The 20,593-nt window shown below is 41.4% G+C and overlaps 2 protein-coding genes across 2 annotated transcripts in view; both read right to left on the bottom strand.

Moving 5' to 3' along the window:
* Positions 1-194: 194 nt before the first annotated feature.
* Positions 195-10,175, bottom strand: LOC106584673 (SIN3-HDAC complex-associated factor). The gene is made up of 6 exons (XM_014170177.2): positions 10,019-10,175; positions 7,897-8,024; positions 7,386-7,485; positions 6,940-7,063; positions 6,254-6,404; positions 195-3,512 (listed from the first exon to the last, which is right to left on the bottom strand). Exons 2-6 carry the CDS (start codon positions 8,022-8,024, stop codon positions 3,227-3,229), a joined length of 789 nt encoding a protein of 262 aa, XP_014025652.2. The 5' UTR covers positions 10,019-10,175; the 3' UTR covers positions 195-3,226.
* A 410-nt stretch (positions 10,176-10,585) lies between these two features.
* The window catches only part of LOC106584672 (DENN domain-containing protein 5B), a 39,162-nt gene continuing 29,154 nt past the window's right edge, over positions 10,586-20,593 (bottom strand). Inside the window, exons 15-21 of the mRNA XM_014170175.2 lie at positions 20,011-20,156; positions 19,748-19,866; positions 19,221-19,408; positions 18,829-18,911; positions 17,045-17,171; positions 16,636-16,798; positions 10,586-12,823 (exon numbers count right to left, since the gene is read on the bottom strand). Coding sequence (XP_014025650.2) covers positions 12,640-12,823; positions 16,636-16,798; positions 17,045-17,171; positions 18,829-18,911; positions 19,221-19,408; positions 19,748-19,866; positions 20,011-20,156 — 1,010 coding nt within the window. The 3' untranslated portion in view covers positions 10,586-12,639. The remainder of the gene's footprint in view (positions 12,824-16,635; positions 16,799-17,044; positions 17,172-18,828; positions 18,912-19,220; positions 19,409-19,747; positions 19,867-20,010; positions 20,157-20,593) is intronic.

Genomic DNA, 20,593 nt, shown 5'->3' with positions numbered 1-20,593 from the left:
AAGAAAGTGTTTATGCCGCGTTCGAGACAACTCGGAATCTCGTAAATATCCGACTTGGAAACTCGTATAAAATAATCTGAGTTCTCTTGAATGTGGGACTAGATTTAGCCCTGAAACAGCATAAAGGGCTAAAGCATGGCAAGGCATTTGGGAATATAATAATCATGCCAAAAACATAAAATCCAGACTCAAACTCACAAAATTACTTTTATTGAAAGACTAGTAAAAAAAAGTACATCATCATGTATAAAAATACAAAATGTCTAGAGCTAACTTGGTAAATAAATGCAAGTGCATAGCTACAATACATGCATGTAGCACTAAAGCTATTTTTAAGAGATGCACAATTGTAAATTGCTCTGGTGAAGAGAATCTGCTAAATGACAAATGTAAAGCTAAATCGAGTTAAATTATATGCAACATCACAGGGCAAAGATGAGGAAAGTAAAGTTTTAATATACGTCAAAAAATGTAATTCATATTTCAACAGGCTAAATACCTGATATGGAGGTACAGGTCCAATCAAATGTTTGTTTATAACATAAATTACTACACGATAATGTTGATTAAAAAAAGACAAGTATTGATCCCAATATTTCACAAATACTGTTATAAATTGTGAATTTCTGACTCGAACACTGCTTACTTAAGAACTACATTAAAGCTAATCATATTACAGAACTAAATTTTTAATGTAACATCTTTAAGTTATTACAGTGAGAAACCAGAATAAGAATACAGTAATATGGGGGAAATGCTGTAATACCAATAAATATGAAATAAATAACAGAAAAACTGAACTACAAAGCCGTCACCCTCCATTTAAATATGTACACATACATACAATCCTCCCTATGTTATGGCTCATTAAAAACGAACATATTTTAGTGTCCTTTTTATGCCACTAATAGCCTACAAAATAAATTGAAATGATCAGTTTTGCATTTCAAATTGAATGAATTTAATTGTGCTTTGGTTGTTTGATATATGTATGCTAGTATATCGTGGTTGCTTAACTAACCAAGGAATGAGGAATCCTAAGTTTAGAACATGATAATAAGTCCCCAAAAGTATAAAATGATTAAATAAAGATCAATAGCATTGACATACTGTATGTATCATAAGTAGGCCTTCCATTTAAATCTGAAACACCTGCTGCACCACAAGAGGCAATGTGGTTTAAATTATGTGGAAGTCCTGCAAAAAAAAAAAAAGATTTAAAAAAAACACTATAATACGCAAACCGTTTCCTCAAAACAATCAAAAAACAATACACTGTTATTGACAACAGGGGTGCAGACTTAGAATGTTGTGCTCATGTGGAGAGAAAACACTTAGAGGGTTTGATTTCCGAGGCCACCCTTACATGAAATGTATGCATGCATTACTAAGTCGGTTTGGATAAAAGTGTCTGCTAAATGGTATACATTACATTGTATGTCTAGGTTGTTGCAGTAGATGTGTGTGTATGTGTGTATGTATATATGTGTGTGAATTGGTTCTTCTATACTTGTGGGGATTGAAAATCCCCAAAAGGATAGTAAAAGAACAGAAATTCTCCATCATGGGGACACTTCCCACATCCCCATGAAAACAAAGGCTATTTTAAATTCAGGAGTTAAGTTTAGGGTTACAATTAGTTATGGTAAGGGGTTAGTGGTTCGGTTTAGGGTTACGGTAAGGGTTAAGGTAAATTGGATTTGGAATGGAAATAAATGTTAGGTCCCCACGAGGATAGAAGAACAAACCGTGTGTGTCTGTGTTAATTACATCATCCTGTCCCTTACTGACAGCAAGAAAAACTCAAGTATAAAAGTTTTCCAGCCTCTAGAACTCTAGAAGGAATAGGTCATGATCTGAACTGGTCACTATTGTATTTGCTGGTGTATAATACAGCAGATGAGACAATTCTGCAAATTTTTTCCCCCTTTTAAATAAATACCTTGTGGCTTCGGGGCATTAGGTCTGGAAAATACGAACAAGACTTCCACAAAAATTGTAGTTATGCTTTTAAGGCCATGCAATAGCTTATTAGACTTATGCATCTGATCTACAGATATTTTGGATGAGGGGTTATTTTCATCAGCATTCATGCAAAACTCACTGTGTTGCTTCTCTTCATTTTGAAAGCCTTAGGCCTCCATTAACATATAATAAGCAGGAGAAAACTCAAACTTGCACTAACTATTATGTCTCAATAGGGACATTTCACAATTTTCTACTTCATATTCATCATCTCCAGTGCCACCTCAACAAATGCAAAAAAAAAGCGTGCTTCGATGTTGTGTAGTCATAAAGATAGAGGCAGAGGAAGAAAAGTGTTTCTGATGACATAATCCATAAACACTTGTGACATGATCAGATAGTTAGTTTCCTAACCTTTGCCTGCTCATAGTTGGTTTAAAAAAAATCACGATGTCAAATGTTTTTCATCCAGAATCCATTTTCTTTTACATCATCTGGTGTGCATCCTTTAGACTGCAAAACATAGAAACCCCCCCATTTTTAAATATGTTGATGTTGGGGTGATGCTGGAGATAATAAATATCAAGTTGAACCTTTTTGAAATGTCCCTTTAATATCATCCCTTAGTACCAACACTGACAAAACACTGGCACTGCCTTCCCTCACTAAATTAAGGCTGGTGTATTGGCTGTTGGTGGTGTATTGGCTGTTGGTGCTGTGAATAGGCCTTTCTCAATCGAGGCCGATATATAAATATATACAGGCCCATATACAGAATCAATAAAAAAAATGGTATAAATGCAAATGTGTTTCAGTATATTACAAGTGCTACTGTACGACTGTAACCTGTAAAAGGTATGCTGGTGATCAGTCAGAGCTACAGCATTTCATGTCAAGGAGAAAAACACACCAAGAAAGGTGTTCGAACATATGGGTCATATTCATTAGGAACCAAACAGAAGAAAATAGATTGCAACACGTAGGTACTACATGACTTGCCCAATAAGAAAAGCTCATTTTCCGTTGCATGCCCGGCCTAATGAACATGAACCCAGGACAAGGAGAATACCAAGTACAAGACCTGATGGCTCAGTCAGTCCACAAGTTACCAAACTAACAAACAAAAGTACTGAAAAAAAAGTCCAAATGGGTTTCAGCTGCTCGTTGACTGAAGGAAATCCGACCTAACTCATCTTTGTAAGCGCTTGTAAACCAGGAGCACTCCCAAGGCTTCCTCAAAGATGCACACTGTGGTGCAGCGTCACCAGTCTCCCTCCTCAACCTCCTCTACGGTCTGAGGCGTTGTCATGGTGACCTGTAGCTGAGGAGTCTCTAAGCTCTTCTGGCTGTTTGACCTCTTCACCTCCTCTTCCTCCTCCGTCACTTCTACCACCTCCACCTCTTCTTCCTCGTACCCTTCCTCCTCCTCCTCCTCCTCCTGCCGCTGCCGTTGCTGTTTCTTGCGGCAGCAGGGCTTGAAGAGGTGGGGGTCGATGAGCACCTCCCCAAACCGGCCCTTGTAGATGATCCCACAACACACCCTCTGCCTAGAGGAGGAGCAAAGGAGCATGGGATTATTCCTGTGATACTGACAGTACATCCAACCATGCGAGATACAGACAACTATTGTGACAGACACTAATGCATGTGCGCATATAAAATACAAAAAAAACCTCTCCTTCGATGGCTCATCTTTCTCTTTCATTCATTCATTCATTCATTCATTCATTCATCCATCCATTCATTCATTCATTCATTCATTCATTCATTCATTCATTCATTCATTCATTCATTCCTCTCTTTTATCTAACTACCAGAGCAGTGGTGAGGCTTCGCATCTGGTGAAAATTAACAAGGAAGCTTCCAGGCTGGAGATTACAAATGCAGTGTTCTGTTAGGAGGCTCATGAGCTCACCACACACACCACTACATTGTGTGAAGTTTATTGTTTTTAAATAAACTGGGAAAGAGTGGCCACACACATACAGGCCATGAAGGATAATGAATTCATGATGTACCATCTTATCGACTGAAGACTGTATGAAACTGTATGAGTGTTATCAGACATGGGGGACACAGGAAACAAGTTACAGTAACTCCGATACAATCTATGGACACATTCTTCCTGTTTATCATCCTCACTATCATTGTTCTCAGAGGAATAAATCCACTTCAAAACACTTGTGACCATGGATATGAGAGGCGGCATATGGATCAGAAGACTTCCCACATTTGTTCCGCACTAAATCAATACAAAACACTGACTAAATAAGTACAGAAAATCTACCAGAACAAAAAATATATATATTTTAAAAAGGGAAAATGTATTAAATGAAGCATTTGGACAAGGCAGTCATGAACATTCTACATCTCAAACAGAGTTTGCAGGACAGAAAGGGACGTTTTCCCCAGACCCAGATTAAGCCTTGACTTCATATACACCATTCTGTGTTTGCAAACATTGCCGCACAAGGGCGATGCGCACAAGTTGGTGGTAGAACACGGGGGAGTTAAAGAACACCAGCAAAAAAAGTCTATATATACACGTTGCTTATGAGTACATTTCACTCTACTTTTGGATTATAATTGGATTTTAAGGCTCGTATGAATGTCCTGCTTAATATAATGTTTGTGTCATCATCGCAAATAAACTGCATTATACTTAAAAAATAGTTAAACTTCAACCAGTAAAATGGCTCTTAGGCTGTTGCAAAAGCTAGCCAATGTCAATAAGCATTAGCATTCTAGCTAACAACTGCTGCATCCAAAATAGTTATTTTGCAAAGTTCACAACCAAATATAATCTTAGCAACTGTTCAAGCAAGAATCAAAACATCATTGTAAGCGTATGAGAACCTAAAAAAGTTATTTTGTTTAGAAGTAATAAAAATTTAAATCTAGGCTGTTGAAAATGCGCAGATGGCGATGGCTTTCTTACTGAAGCCAAGAGTCGCGCACATCTGTGAGTGACGTCAATGTGGCGTGTACTGGAAAGGGGTCGATTGCACTTTCAATGGATATTTTCAGTCCCGGACCAGGTTTAAACTGTGTCCCGGGAAACTGGCCCATACTGTCTATCAGGGCATGTATACTGAACAAAAATATAAAACGCAACATGCATCAATTTCAAAGATTTTACTGAGTTACAGTTCATATAAGGAAAACATTAAATTGAAATAAATTCATTAGGCCCTAATCTATGGATTTCACATGACTGGGAATACAGATATGCATCTGTTAGTCAGATACCTTAAAAAAACAGTAGGCGTGGATCAGAAAACCAGTCTGTATCTGGTATGACCACCATTTGCCTCATGCAGCGTGACACATCTCCTTCGCATAGAGTTAATCAGGCTGTTGATTGTGACCTGTGGAATGTTGACCCACTCCTCTTCAATGGCTGTGCAATGATGCTGTATATATTGGCGAGAAGAGGAACACGCTGTCGTACACTTTGATCCAGAGCATTCCAAACATGCTCAATGGGTGACTGGTGAATATACAGGCCATTGAAGAACTTACAGGAATTGTGTACAGCTCCTTGCGACAATGGGCCGTGCTTTATCATGCTGAAATATGAGGTGATGGCGACTGATGAATAGCACGACAATGGGCCTCAGGATCTTGTTGTGGGATCTCTGTGCATTCAAATCGCAATTGATAAAATGCAATTGTCTTCTTTGTCCGTAGCTTGTGCCTGCCCATTGCATAACTCCACTGCCACCATGGGGCACCCTGTTCACAATGTTGACATCAGCAAACCGCTCACCCACACGACTCCATACACATGGTCTGCGGTTGTGAGGCCGGTTGGACATACTTACAGATTCTCTAAAACGACGTTGGAGGTGGTTTATGGTTGAGAAATGAACATTCAATTCTCTGGCAACAGCTTTGGTGAACATTCCTTCAGTCAGCATGCAAATTGCACGCTCCCTCAAAATTGAGACATCTGTGGCACTGTGTTGTGTGACAAAACTGCAGATTTTAGAGTGGCCTTTTATTGTCCCCAGCACAAGGTGGATGTATGTAATGACCATGCTGTTTAATCAGCTTCTTGATACGCCACACCTGTCAGGTGGATGGATTATCTCGACAAAGCAGAAATGCTCACTAACAGGGATGTAAACAAATTTCTACACAAAATTTGAGAGAAATAAGCTTTTTGTGCATATGGAACATATTTAGGATATTTTATTTCAGCTTATGAAACATGGGATCAACACTTTGCATGTTGCGTTTATATTTCTGTTCAGTGTAGTTTACTGGGAAGATCCTCCAGCCTTACCTCTTCCAGTAAGTGAGGTCCAGGAATGAGAAGACAGGGGAACGGCTGGAGCCAGGGGAGAGCTCTGTGTCGGTGCCCTCGTCTGAGGGGTTGCTGTAGCTGGGAGACTGGGCCGGCGAGGCACTGGACGTGGTGCTGTGGGCATCGGAGTCTGGAGAGGGGGTAGAACCATAGATGAAGTAAGCTATACTGTAGTGTACATTATTTGGTAGAACGCAGCAGGGGTATGTTCAGAGTGGGAATGTCGCACAAAGTTTGAAACATCTCATCCGCCAGAATATTTACATAATAATTAGGTGGGTGCTTATATTTGTCCTATACAAGCGTGTATAATACACATGTGTGAATTGAAAATGTGTTGTTTTGCAAATCCCAACTCCCCCTGAGACACCCTCGGAAAGTGGGGCCACGGCCAGCCATTATCAATGGCGACACTGGAGCAATTAGGGTTAATTGCCTTGTCGGCTCAGGGATTCGAACTAGCAACCTTTCGGTTACTGGCCCAATGCTCTAACCGCTAGGCTACCTGCGGTTAGGCTACAATACAAGGATACTCGTGAAATGAAAAAAAAAAGTGACCTGAACACCTGAAAAGCACCGAGATTGGGTCCTTATGGTTGCATTGATCTATTACTGAAGTGGTCAAACCCCATTATGTTTATGGTTGCATTGTGAACAGGACTTACTGTTTCTCTTCAGCTCTTTCTGCAGTCGGCTGATCTGGCTTGGCCTGGCTCTCTTGGAGAGGGACTTCAGCTTCTTTGGCCTGGAAGACATCTTTAGGCTGGGGCCTCCTCGGGCATCAACCACCTAAGATAAGAGAGGAGGGGAGAGAAGAAGAGTAGAGAGGGGGATAAGAGAGAAAAGGAGATGCTGTGCGTTTTGTAGGGAGTTTTTCCTAGGGAGTTTTTCCTAGCCACCGTGCTTCTTTCACATGCATTGCTTGCTGTTTGGGGTTTTAGGCTGGGTTTCTGTACAGCACTTTGAGATATCAGCTGATGTACGAAGGGCTATATAAATACATTTGATTTGAGATAGGAGCTCCTCTCCTCCCCTCTTTTTGCTGTTATTCATAACCATTTTCAACAAACAGTAAGGTGAAGAGGAGATCAAGACAACATGTGGAGCTTACATGATTCCAGCTTTTCTTAGACCCCACTGGGAGTTTCTTCCATCGTTTCACAAGGAGTACACAGGCATTGCAGATTTCACCAGACCGAGTTTCACACAATCTACATGAGGGGAAATATGGGTTAAGCAGGACAATGTGAACAATGTTAATATTATGGTTCCTAATGTCATTACATTTTGGTTACCAGGACATATTTTTATTCAAACCATTTTAGATGAATTCACATGTAGCTGTCAACGCATAGGGACAATGTTTTGTAATTGTGAGAGTGTGTGCTTGGGATGCAGCAATGTCGCTACACTACACCTGTTTCCTGCATAGGCGCCATGCGTAATTTACGCACCACACGCAATGGAAACAGAACTGAATATGTGGCATTTCATTGACTCCGCTCCGTTATTTAAAAATAAAACTATATTTTGTACAATGCATGCAGCAGACTAGTCTTTCTATTTTTACAACGTGGAAATACACTATAAAGCCGCGGTAATTGTCAGAAATTCTTGCTTACCCGAAACAGCTCGTGAAGTCCTTCTCGTACCGCTTGCTATCCGTGAAGCGCGAGCTGGAGGACTTGGCGCGGCAGATGCAACAGCCGTCTAAACTCCGGTACATCTTCGGCTTGTGAAAGCCAAACATCTGTTTTCGAAAACAAAACAGCAAAGGCAATTTGCAGTTTATTAAAATGAGAAAAAAAGCAAGAATCATAATGAAAAGGATTGGCCTATAATAGGCGATGGTTAGCCTACATGCCTGTTACATTTTGGGGATATATATATTCCCTATTAATGGCGTATTCAAACGTTATGCAAAATATTCAGCCCATGTATCAACCAGCGGAACAACAGGCTACCATTTCAATGTGTTTGTATATGGAGATGGTTGATAAAGCTTACTTGCAATATTTTTTAGACGGTTCGCGCAATAAAGCGCACTAGATGAAAGTGAGCGCCATACTCTGACCCAAATGGGACTGAATATAGGTCAGCTGTCTGCACGTCAGACAGATAATGTCCCCGTGCTGCCCCGCTCTGATCGCCCTCTGAGATTAGCATAGCTTCCGCACCGATATGGCAAAATATAACATATCATAAACTAGGACAAACCTGTAAACTCTGGTTTTGATGCTAAAGGACAGACCCGCCTGCCCAGTGAATGAAAGAGGTTAAAGTGATGAGACCTGTTTGTGTGAATACCTCGTGGTGCAATAAATTGTTTAAAAAAATGTAATAAAAAAAAAAAAATCATGGGGGTATGGTTTAATTCTAATCGACATTTAAAGTAGATTTTATCTTATGTTGCCATGCAAACCCTATCACTAAGCACAAGGAGGCCTTCAAAATAATCATGCGGCAAAACCGTGAGCCGCGCCCCCCATGCTACTTGTTTTCCCATCTAAGCGGCAGTCCTTCGGGTCTCTTGACAATGCAGGGGTACAACCACAGACAGTACAGGATAATACAGCAGGCCTATGTGCGGTAACTCTACATGGCAACACACTTCAAAGGTGGGGAAGGGGGAGTGAGGGCGGGGTGTGTGATGCGCTATCATGTGCGAAATATTTCGAATTTTAAAGTTGTAAAACAGACTTAACATCGTTAAATCATTAAAACTGACTGTGTTTAAAAACTGAAAAGTCGTCTTTCATGATAAAAAAATAGCCTTTCCACCGAGGAAAGACTACTGTAAATCGATACGTTCACCGCCCACTTTCGCCAGGAAGCATGGCACACGAGCAGCCTCATGCGCACCCATTTTAAACGGAACCTTTCAACCCGTCGTCGGTCGTCTACCAGTCCATAAACTCGATTGTCGATGACACAACCGCATTATCAAACTTATTTCAGAAAACGGACATATTCCTCTCTAAAACGATACAATCATGCTTTGGAACAGTCTTGTAATGTGATCTTTACCCTTTGTTATTTATGCGATGCCGCATCACTGGCCAGTGCACCTCCAAACACGCACCAAGTTCAACGCTTCGTTTTTTAACAGTGACAACGTACTTCAATGTTATCGAATTGTGGTTTAACCTTGCCATCATTTGGTTAGGCTACTACTTGTTTTGTCGTGATGGATGCATCCATGAATGTGTTGACACACGGAGTAATCGCGTGTAAACTCATCTCGGGTGGGCGTGATGGGAGCTCGAACTTGGGCATTAGTTACATCAGTATACTATACAGTCATTAATCACAAACGGAACATGCATATTTCAACATTGCAAACTTAAAAATGGGGTTATAAGCTATGAATTCACCTATTCAAAATCACAATTAAAACGAATTTATCAAGACACCATACAATAATGTAGAAGGCATAGCGCTAGAAATCATGGGGATACAATGCGTTTAGGGCCAAATCTGCATTAAACATTGTTGCAATCGTTTCTCCAATTATTATTTCAATTTAAACTAGCCTATAAAAAAAAATAATGGTAAAATAGTAGGCATATGGTAGGCTTATTAATGCTTAATTCTAACGGTGACATCGATGTTAATTGTGCTCCTTCTCAAGTGGACAACTCGAGCTCACTTGTTTTGAATCATAGCCTACAATAGTCAAGCAAAGACACCAAAAGCTTGCACATTTTGAGTAGCTTATTGAACAGTAGCCAACACAATTCTTACCTTGAAGCAAAACGAACGTAGCTGATACAAAGTAATAACCTTGAACACGAGTCGTTACAATGTAATTACTCTCACAATTCACCAGCATCAGTAACCAGCTCTCTGTTGTTGACGTCTCGCTGGTTGTGTCTGGGACTGGGTAGTTGTGGACTCACTGCGCGTGCGCCCCATCAACGCCTCCATTTTCTGATTTTCTTCAATCAACCTCATTTGCATAAGTGTCTGACGTTTCAGTGCGTCTGCGTCTGCTGGCCTTATAAGGATGGGAACATTGCGCGGGAAGCGGGGGCTCGTCTCTCGTTGCTATGGCACAGTGGAGAACGTAAGCAAAGAGGCGGAGCCAATCGTTTTACTATGGAATGCCAGATGGCTTGTGTAATTATGGTCGTCAACGTTAAAGCCATTTTGTGACAGTAAAGGCTAACTAGGCCTAATGCATGCCCAAACAAACATGATTTTTTAAACAAATTATATAACCAACCATTGCGCGCGCACGCCACCTTTGCATCAGGTAGGGCCTATCGTTGCCGACAGTTGTGAGAATCATGCCACCCGACAAAACAAAAGTCAGTTTTATATTTTAGCAGACTTTAATCTTTAACACAATTCATTAATATTGAAAATAATAGATTAGTACTTAGCCTAATATCAATTTTCAAATAATAATAAGCTAGAGACTTCATCATTGCGGGTTTGACAAAAAACAGTGCAGGAGATGACATTTTCCATCTTATCAACAAAAAAAGCTAAATGTAATATCAATATCAAGCTTGTTTTCGAAGAAAAACCTAAATGTTTTGACCAAGCAATTACAATTACATAAGCAACATGACATTTAGAAAACAAAATGCAATTTTTTTGTCAACAGAAATGTAGACAGATAGAGAACTCCCCTATCAACTGAAAAGTCTATGGTAACATTGTATGACTGAAGGACAACTTCTTACAAAGCAACGTTCAAATAGTCACAGTATTAAAAAAAAAAAACATTTGAATTGACAAAAGACCATTTTCAATATTTCAAACCAATATTTTCTAAATTTTTGTCAGTAAAGCCAGAATGATCCTGTAGGAGGCAAAAAGTCTATAGAACGATAAACAGACAGGGCTACAGAAACCGGCCCGAGTCAGGGAACATTGAGAAGAGTAGTGGTGCTAGGGTTTCAGTCAGTCAAATAAAACCTGACGTACAGGACCAGGCAACTGCTGCACAGAGACAATTTAAACAGAGTTTTTACATCAACTTTCATGAAAGGCATTCATAAACTATTAAAGTATTTTTAAGCATTACATTTTATAACATTTATAGTTTATAAAGCATTTATGATGGTTCATTCAGGAAAGTTATTATCAAGTGTTGGCGAACAAAAATCTACACCAGTTTGAGCAGAGTAACTATCCTTAATCTCCATTAATTTTTAAATGAGAAATAATCCATTCACAATGTCCATACCATAATAATACAGACAATCGGGCAGCAGAATAACTTTAGCTAGAGACTGCATCACTGAGAGAAAGGAAAAACATTGGGTGTATTCATTAGGGCACACCGGTGCGAACCATAGCAAAAATGTTTTGCAACGATAACGAGCGTTGAGTTTAGTCCCTCCTCATTTCGGGCTGTTTGGTTCATAGTGAATACACCCCTGATATGGCCATGCATGTCAGGTTTATATGCCAAGGGCAAGCATAACAGCAATACGACTTGGGTTAAGTAGGGGCAGGACAGGTAGGTGGAGTCAAAGTTCATCACAACTCTTTTCTCCCTTGCCCTTCACAGTATGAGCTGAGACATCAAAGCTGGTTGGTTAAGGGTATCACTCCGCCTCACTCCAAGAGACAGATCACAGTGTAAATTAGGAAAATAAGAAATGCAATACTGTTGTTTCCTGTACGTACGTCGGGGCGCAACTTTCGTTTTAGAAGTGAGGGCGAAAGTTATTATATATATATATATTTATCCATTCGGATAAACACGCCAAACAGCCAACTTGACCGCTCGGAGGCGTCCGCATGGTCCTAAAGCACACCGTTGCCTCGTTTTGTATCACATTCCAATAATACAACTCAAGGGGACGAAAATGAAAGTTGCACCCATGTATGTATGTATGTATGCATGTATGCATGTATGCATGCATGCATGTATGTATGTCATTGTAACTTCAATAGATATGACATATGCATCAGCGAATGAGGCAATAGGCCTGCTGTGGCAATATAATAGGCCTGCAGAAGCTGCCAGGTCAGTGGCTTGTCTTTGGTGTTCCATCCCTCTCCTAGACTCACACCCCAAAAAGGTCTCCCATTGTCACTTCCTCTCTTGTCGTGAGAGTTCAGCTGTCCAGTTCTGACCAGGCAGGCGCTGCATCTCAATTGTCTAAAGTGACTTCCTGTCCTCGTGTCCTCTCCCTCACTAGATCTGACAGGATTGAAGTGATGATCCAATGATGGGCTTGTGTCACTTCTTACTTACACCTGTCATGATCGGTGCGGAACCGAAGGAGAGGACACAGGGAGAGGCAGTCACGACACTATTGAGGCCCAGCCACCTTGTGTGCGTTGCGCAGTCTGTGGATAGGGGTTAAAACGCCATTTCACCAATGTCCTCAGCGGCGGTGGGGTTAGAGGTCCACCCCCTTGACCAGGGTGGTCTCCAGGGTGATGGAGAACTCGTGGAGGGTGTGGAGGACACGGGAGAGAGTGTGGACGGCGGCACGATCCCGGACCAGCGCTGACTTCTCGTATTGAACAGCCGTCAGGTGGCACTCGGCCAATAGGTGAAGCCACTGGGGCAGCAGCCGGTCCCTGCCAACATACAGGGTTAAAGGTCAAATCCTTTTCTCCACAGGTCTGTTCAGGAGGGAGCAACACTACATAACACAAACAAAAATGCATTGTGTAGAACAAAAGTGATTTGCATTTATGCTATAATGGTTAAGGTCTGGAATTGGGGCTCAGAAATCAACTTGTACCTGGAGCTTTTGACTAGGTTCTCATAGATGCAAGTTTGCATTTTATTTCAAATGAAACTGAGTCAGCACATTCTTTGTGGGTTTAATTTGATGATTCTTCCAGTAGTGGTCAGTTTCTAGCTAGCTAGGTAGGTAGGTAGTCTGTCTCAGGAAAATGTAGATGCAATATATATAGAAGACTAGATCGTAATAAAGCCACGTTTTCAAAAGCAAGCTCCAAGGTGTACCAAAGCACATCAGACCACTTACTTCAAATCAATTGTTATTTTTAGTTTATTTTAATGAATTAATTGCATTTATAAACTGGGTGGTAAGAGCCCTGAATGCTGATTGGTTGACAGCTGTGGTATATCAAACCGTATACCACAGTTATGACAATACATTTATTTTTACTGCTTTAATTCCGTTCGTAAACAGTTTATAATAGCAATAAGGAACCTCTAGGGTTTGTGGTATATGGCCAATATACTACGGCTAAGGGCTGTGTCCAGGCACTCTGCGTTGTGCATAAGAACAGCACTTAGCCATGGTACATTGGCCATATACCACACTCCCCCGGGCCTTATTGCTTAATTATATAGCGCCTTTCATTAGGCCTCAAATGCATGAAATGGAATGAGGAAAATGTATCAAGTTTAGACCATATACACCCATTAACAAACCAGATGAATTGTCATTGTATATAAAACTATTATTAGTTACGTTTCATTTTACAGCCCGTTACTTAGAAATTATTACTTATTAAAAACAATTACCTAATAATTGCATAGTTATTATATTTCCCTTTCTTTGAAATTCATTGACACAAATGTCAATATGTACCATTTGGTAACAGGTTGTTTACCAATTGTGTTGAATTCTTTGGGAGGTAGGTACCAGAAGGTATCTTGTTTCTACATAGTTAACTACCAGGTAGGTACCAGCTTGAACAAGGCATTACCCAGTTATTCAGCCAGCTATGTATCCTACATTACACTGGAGGCTCCTCAGAGGTGGAAGAGGACCATCCTCAGTAAATTTCCTAAACAAAAAAATTGTGAAACATAAAAAAAAAGGTATCCTTTTTAGATAAAACTATACTAAACATAGTCACGTCACCAAATTATTTATTAAAATACACTGTTTTGCAATAGCCTCAACAGCACTCCGTAGGGTAGCACCATGGTGTAGCCGGAGGGCAGCCAGCTTCCGTCCTCCTCTGGGTACACTGACTTCAATACAAAACCTAGGAGGCTCATGGTTCTCACGCCCTTCCATAGACTTAGACAGTAATGTTAACAACTTCCGGAGGACGTCCTCCAACCTATCAGAGCTCTTGCAGCATGAACTGACATGTTGTCCATCCAATCAAAGGATCAGAGAATGAATCTAGTACTGAAAGCATAATCTACAGATAGCTAGCACTGCATAACGTGGTGAGTAGTTGACTCCGAGAGAGAAAGACAATAGTTGAACAGTTTAACAAATTAATTTCCCCTAAAATGAAAAAGCAAGAGATTGATATGTACACACACAAAAGTTTGGACACACCTACTCATTCCAGGGTTTCTTTATTTTTACTATTTTCTACATTGTAGAATAATAGTGAAGACATCAAAACTATGAACACATATGGAATCATGTGTTCAACAAATTACGATATATATTTTATATTTGAGATTCTTCAAAGTAGCCACCCTTTGCCTTGATTACAGCTTTGCACAATGTTGGCATTCTCTCAACCAGCTTCACCTGGAATGCTTTTCAAGTCTTGAAGGAGTTCCCACATATGCTGAGTACTTGTTGACTGCTTTTCCTTCACTCTGCGGTTCAACTCATCCCAAACCATCTCAATTGGGTTGAGGTTGGGTGATTGTGGAGGCCAGGTCATCTGCTGCTGTACTCAATCACTCTCCTTCTTGGTCAAATAGCCCTTACACAGCCTGGAGGTGTGTTGTGTCATTGTCCTGTTGGAAAACAAATGATAGCCCCACTAAGCGCAAACCAGATGGGATGGCATATCGCTGCAGAATGATGTGGTAGACATACTGGTTAAATACTGGCAGTCCTCATGAGACACAGTTTGATGGTTTAAGCTGGTTGAGAGAATGCCAAGAGTGTGCAAAGCTGTTATCAAGGCAAAGGGTGGCTACTTTGAAGAATCTCAAATGCAAAATATATTTTGATTTGTTGAACACTTTTTTGGTTACTACATGATTCCATGTGTTATTTCATAGTTTTGATGTCTGATTCTACAATGTAGAAAATAATAAAAATAAAGAAAAACCCTGGAATGAGTAGGTGTGTCCAAACTTTTGACTGGTACTGTATACATTTCATATTTTTTCTTCTTCTTCCACTTACTTAGCTAGCGAATGCAGCTAACTAGTTTAGCCTACTCAAATAAAGAGTGATGCTATGTTACCTAGCTGGCTATGACTATCCAACAACACAAACACTTCCGAGGTAAGCTTTTGGTTGTACTTTTTTTTTTTGACAGCAGGGCCTGCTGGTGTAACGGCTAAACTGCTTGTTAACTGTACTGCATGCCTGTAGCAGGTTTACTACTCACGCATTAGTTCTATTAGCTGTGTTGACTATGACGTTACTTTAGCTAATATGGTGACAACGATGTAGGATGTGTGCAGCGGTTATGGTTTGGCTTGGAAAGGTTTTTTGCCCTGGTCTCATACAGCTGATGTGCTGTGCATTATTGAAGTCCACAAGCAAAGGGAAAAAGTCGAGAGGAGGGCGCATAGATGCGACAAGGAATACAACGCAGCTGCTATGAAAGTGAAATGTGTTTAAGTATGATCAGGGGTGTTTTAATTCTGCCGATTCCGTTGAAAAGCGTTTCTTAAAAAGGGAAGCAATAGAAACTCTTGTTTGCAACAGTGGGACTAATGATTACACCCTAGATCAGAGATGCAGGCAAGAGTGTGCAAAGCGGTATTGAATGTCACCATCTGTGCATGTGTCACTGTCGGTCACCTCAAATTTCTCTCGACCTGTGTGCAGCTACTTTCATTCATAGGCTAGGTTGTAGCAACCTCATGAAGGGTATAGAGAACATGTCAATGTTACATTGGAATGGAATTTGAATGACAGCCATCCAATATGCTGTAACAGAAATAACGCCATGCTCATAAAAAAAAAAAAAAAAAAAAAATTGTCCTCCCTCATCTTAAAGCGGCACCGACCACCACTGTTTTGACCACCCCAACGCTGCAGGCCTGCAGCAGCCCAAATTCCTGGCTGAAATAACAGTGTGTGATGTAAATGGGTCAGGTCTATGACTGAGGCCTTGGAGACCAGTCCTGCTGCAGGCCACTCTGGCTGCAGAGTGCTCAGAGGGGCTACAGGGAAATGGAAAGTGTGTCACTCGGGACTGATAAAATTAACCACCAGAATGGTGACATTCACATTTTTCATTAGAGGGCCCGGTGGCCCGGTTAGAATGCATCCGTCATGTCATACTTGCACAGTCTTACACAACTGGGGTCTATTCAGAAAGATGCAACGTTCAGTACGTGAAGATAGAAATAGGATGTATGGAGCTGGAATTATTCCCTATTCTGCATGACAGACAGTCATGATGTTAGATCCCCTTGGCCCCTACCATCTCCCTTTCCATTGCCGTTTGAACTTTCAACTATGACCTCTCACCTGATTCCCAGGCAGACCAGCAGCTGGAACTTGCCCTCCTTTCCGATGTTCCGTGGCGAAGCGTTGATGGCGTTGGCATAGTGACACAGCGAGTCACATAGTTCTGTTGACTCCCTCAAGTCACCCATCTGATCCGCAGTCTCCATGGAAACCACCACTTTCTCTGTGTGTGTGTATGTGTAGGTAAAACAGAAGGACAGGGACCATGGAAATAGTGACTAATCATACACTAGAACGCTAGAAATTCAATTTCTATGACAAGATGATGCCGTTTACTGGGGGTACTAGGTGAATTATGCTGTGCTGCACTAACACACTGAATAATGAAACATTTAACTTGTAAAATGAGCCACTAGATGGAGACAAATTACATTACTACACAACACATTCTGTGCCCACACACACTTACCCACAAAGTCCCATATGAACACACTCCTTTGAAATAGGCGCGAGGACTTAAAGCCGTGGAGGAGGAACTGTTCCAGGGAGCGCACCAGCCCCCCCTCTCCACAGAGCAGAGCAGTCAGGTTCCCCCTCTGAAAGGAGAGGAGACAGAGGAGAGGTTCAATGAGTCGCTAACTTGTAGAATATGGTTCTGGTTATACAGTTACAATGGTAGAGTTTAAAGAGCGACTGAAAAAAAAAAAAAAGAATAAACGGCCTGTGGCATCGATACGAGTCAGAAACATTTATTCTAGTGTCAAAATTTACTACAAATAAATAAAATAAATATGATAATTTTGGTCATATAGCCAGGTCTCTTCCAAAACGGAGATTTGTGAGATTATTAGGGGGAAAAAAAGGGTATGTCACGGAATGAAGGGTACGTAACAGTTTTCCTTCGGTTGGGTGATCGTCAATTCAGAGCACATCTGCACAAGACACATTCGTAATTCCCAGGACACTGACCATGATAAATTTGGTTTGACTTTGGATATCCCTATTTGGCTAGATAGGGGCAATCAGTTGTCCCATTTATGTTGTGTAATATATTGACAGTCCCACATATAGGCCATCCAAAGTCAAACCAACTTTGCCATGGTTGCACACCCGCCAGCTGAAGCCAATTGGCGAAAGAAGTTGGCTATCTTGCTAGCTAGCCTACTTCCAGACACAAGACCTGGTTAGACTGTTTCAAGTTATCTAGAAGGGTGCATGACTAACTGTATACTGTTTCTGAGTGAATATACAAATGCTTCCCATGTGTGAACACACCCACCCCCAAAGCCCACCTTCAAGACACAAATCTCATTCTCAGTTGCATTTCCTAATGAGGATGATTGAAAGCGAGGCTAAATCAGTAAGTTCAGCCCCCCTTTAAAGATGCTACATCGCTTTTTAAGCTGGACACAACAGAACACTCAGACAGCGGAAGCAATCCCTCTGAAGTTTCTTCAGAAACCTTCCATCCGCATTCAGTCAGTTGTCCTTACAAATTAAGCATTATTGTCTTGCCTACAGTGTTGTAGAATTGTTGGACTGCAGTGTGGAGGAGTTGAATTATGGTTGCCAAGGTGACAAACCTAAGCCCAGGGCGATATTATCTAGTACAGTTCAGTTCCAGAGAAGGCTCTCAAAGCAACACGATTCAGCTTTCCCTCCAGGGTCCAACAGTCTAAGATGAAATTAAAAACCAAATTCATAGCACTTGCTGTGACGGAATCTCCCAAAGCAGTGAGTGGTTTCTTGGAAGCTCATATACATAATAATATAATTTCATGGATTATAATATTCAATTCACTGAGGGGCTATGTGAATCTTCATGGAGCCTCTGCTACGCCAAGGAAAGGTCCATTTATTAAAGCTGATTGGTCGATGAATTATCCAGGGGGGAGGGGTTAAGTGGTAACTGATAAAAACAGTGAGCTACTGTCTCCACATGGCTGAGGTTTTTAAGGGGAGTTCAGACTAGGGATTTTAAAGATGTCAGAGCAGGCTTCTAAAAGGAGAGGTCAGAACAGGCTTTTAAAGGGGAGGTCAGGGCAGGCCATAGACCAGAGAAAAAAAGGCAGTCTGCCTTTAAACTGTGGGAGATTCTGCCTTGCAGAGTGAAGGTTATGAATCGTGCTGATAATAACCTCTAGACACACAGAGACTCAGATCCAGACACACACACAAACAGCAGCAGACAAAGGCTGAGAGGCTAAAGTCTCCTCTGCTCCCTCTATTTGGAATCTCTCACACACAGCCTACCTCCTGCTCTGCTTTGTGGAAGTGCTTGACAAGGTTGTTCACTGCCTCCCTCGTATCCTCCTGCACCTGGACAGAGGAGAGCTCTGAATGGAGGAGAGAGATGGCGGGAAGGAGAGAGGTAGAATGGGAGAGAGGAATTTAGACGTGAAGATGGACAATGGCATGAAAGACGATAAGGGGAGGAAAGATGGAGCATTAAAAGAAAGGTATAGCAATGAATTACAGAAAATGTACATTTACTCATGACCATAGGAAAGATATTACGCTTAATGGTTAATATAAAAAGTGTAATATCTGTTTTTTTACATTCCCCTTCATAAGATTCCAGGTCCAAACTGTTACCAGGTGTAGATGCTCAGTAAATCTGACCCTCAGTGTGTGTCCATACATACTGTTGCTGCGGCCCAGAGACCCCAGACTCCCCGTGCGTCCGCTCTGTGGGGGCGAGCCCTGCTCTGGGGGAGTCCCCGTCCACCTCCCAGAATCATCCTCTCCTCCGGGCGCCACCAGCTGACCAATCAGCACCCTCTCCAGGCTTCCGTCACCCACACCCTTCCCCAGCCAGCGGCCGCACGGGAACCTGGGAGGAGAGCGCAGGTAAAGATAAGGGGGTGAGAGGTTATATGTGAAACAGGGCAAAGGAGCAGTCAAATTTTAAATTTGTTCATTCAGAATTTTGAGGCAGGATCATGTTCATTAGGGACCAAACAGAAGGACAACCTGGGCTTGTCTAATCCGAAACACAAATGTTCCTTTCCTGTTGCAGACAGTTTTAAAGTGGTTTTCCGTTGTGTGCCCTAATAAACACAACTTGTGTGAGTACAGAAATTAGAGCAACACTTTAACTAACTTGGTTAACAACAAAAAAGTGCAGTGCAAAGCAGGTTTAACAGAAGAAACCCCCGTATGTGTTTGTTACCTGTAGGTGTGTCCAGTGATCTCATTGTGCACAATTACACAGTCCACCAGACACTTAGCCAGCAGGCCAGAGTTCTCCTGGCCCAACTGCAGGGTGCTCAGTCTGCCCAGGTTCTGACACTAACACACACAGAGAGACAGACTAGAATAAGAACAGAGTGTGCCAGCATGTGTGTGTGTGTGTCTGTTCGATGGAGAATTCCTAAGGAGTAGCTTCCATCCGCTCCACCCAGCCCAGGGAAACAATGGGACTGAGCAGCTCACCTGGAAGAAGATCTCCTGTGTGTTCTTGGGAATCTGCCTGATCCCGGAGTCACCTAGCTCGCCAGAAACACACACCCAGGGGTTGGACATTGTCATGGCAATGCTCAGCTTCTTCATGGACATTATGACAACACGGTACGGAATGCCTGAAGGGACAAGAGACGAGAACATTTACATTTTAGTCATTTAGCAGATGCCCTTGTCCAGAGCAACTTACAGGTAGTGAACACCTTTCACATTTCAGTGCAATATTAGATGTTTATGGACTGTTAAAAGGTTGCTTTAGTTTAAACCAGCTAAGAATGTTTAGATCCCAGAACATTTCTGGTAGGTTAATGGTAATGTTCCTCTATCCAAGATGAGTGTTCTTAAGACCATTCCTTCTTAAAAACATACCAGGAATGTTCTCAGAACTGCAGGAGGATGCTGACTAATATGAAGATAATAGAATGATATTACAAAAACATTAACTAATGTTAGAACATTCTCTCATACAACCAAATAGGAATTAGGAACCCAATGACATCATAATAAAACTCCCTGTAGGCTATTTTTAAAATCACACTCAAGTTGTGGTCTGATA

Source organism: Salmo salar, chromosome ssa23, assembly GCF_905237065.1.
Source record: "Salmo salar chromosome ssa23, Ssal_v3.1, whole genome shotgun sequence".
NCBI lineage: Eukaryota > Metazoa > Chordata > Actinopteri > Salmoniformes > Salmonidae > Salmo > Salmo salar.
The sequence above is the reverse complement of the archived record's forward strand: the minus strand, read 5'-3'. Positions and strand labels throughout refer to the sequence as shown.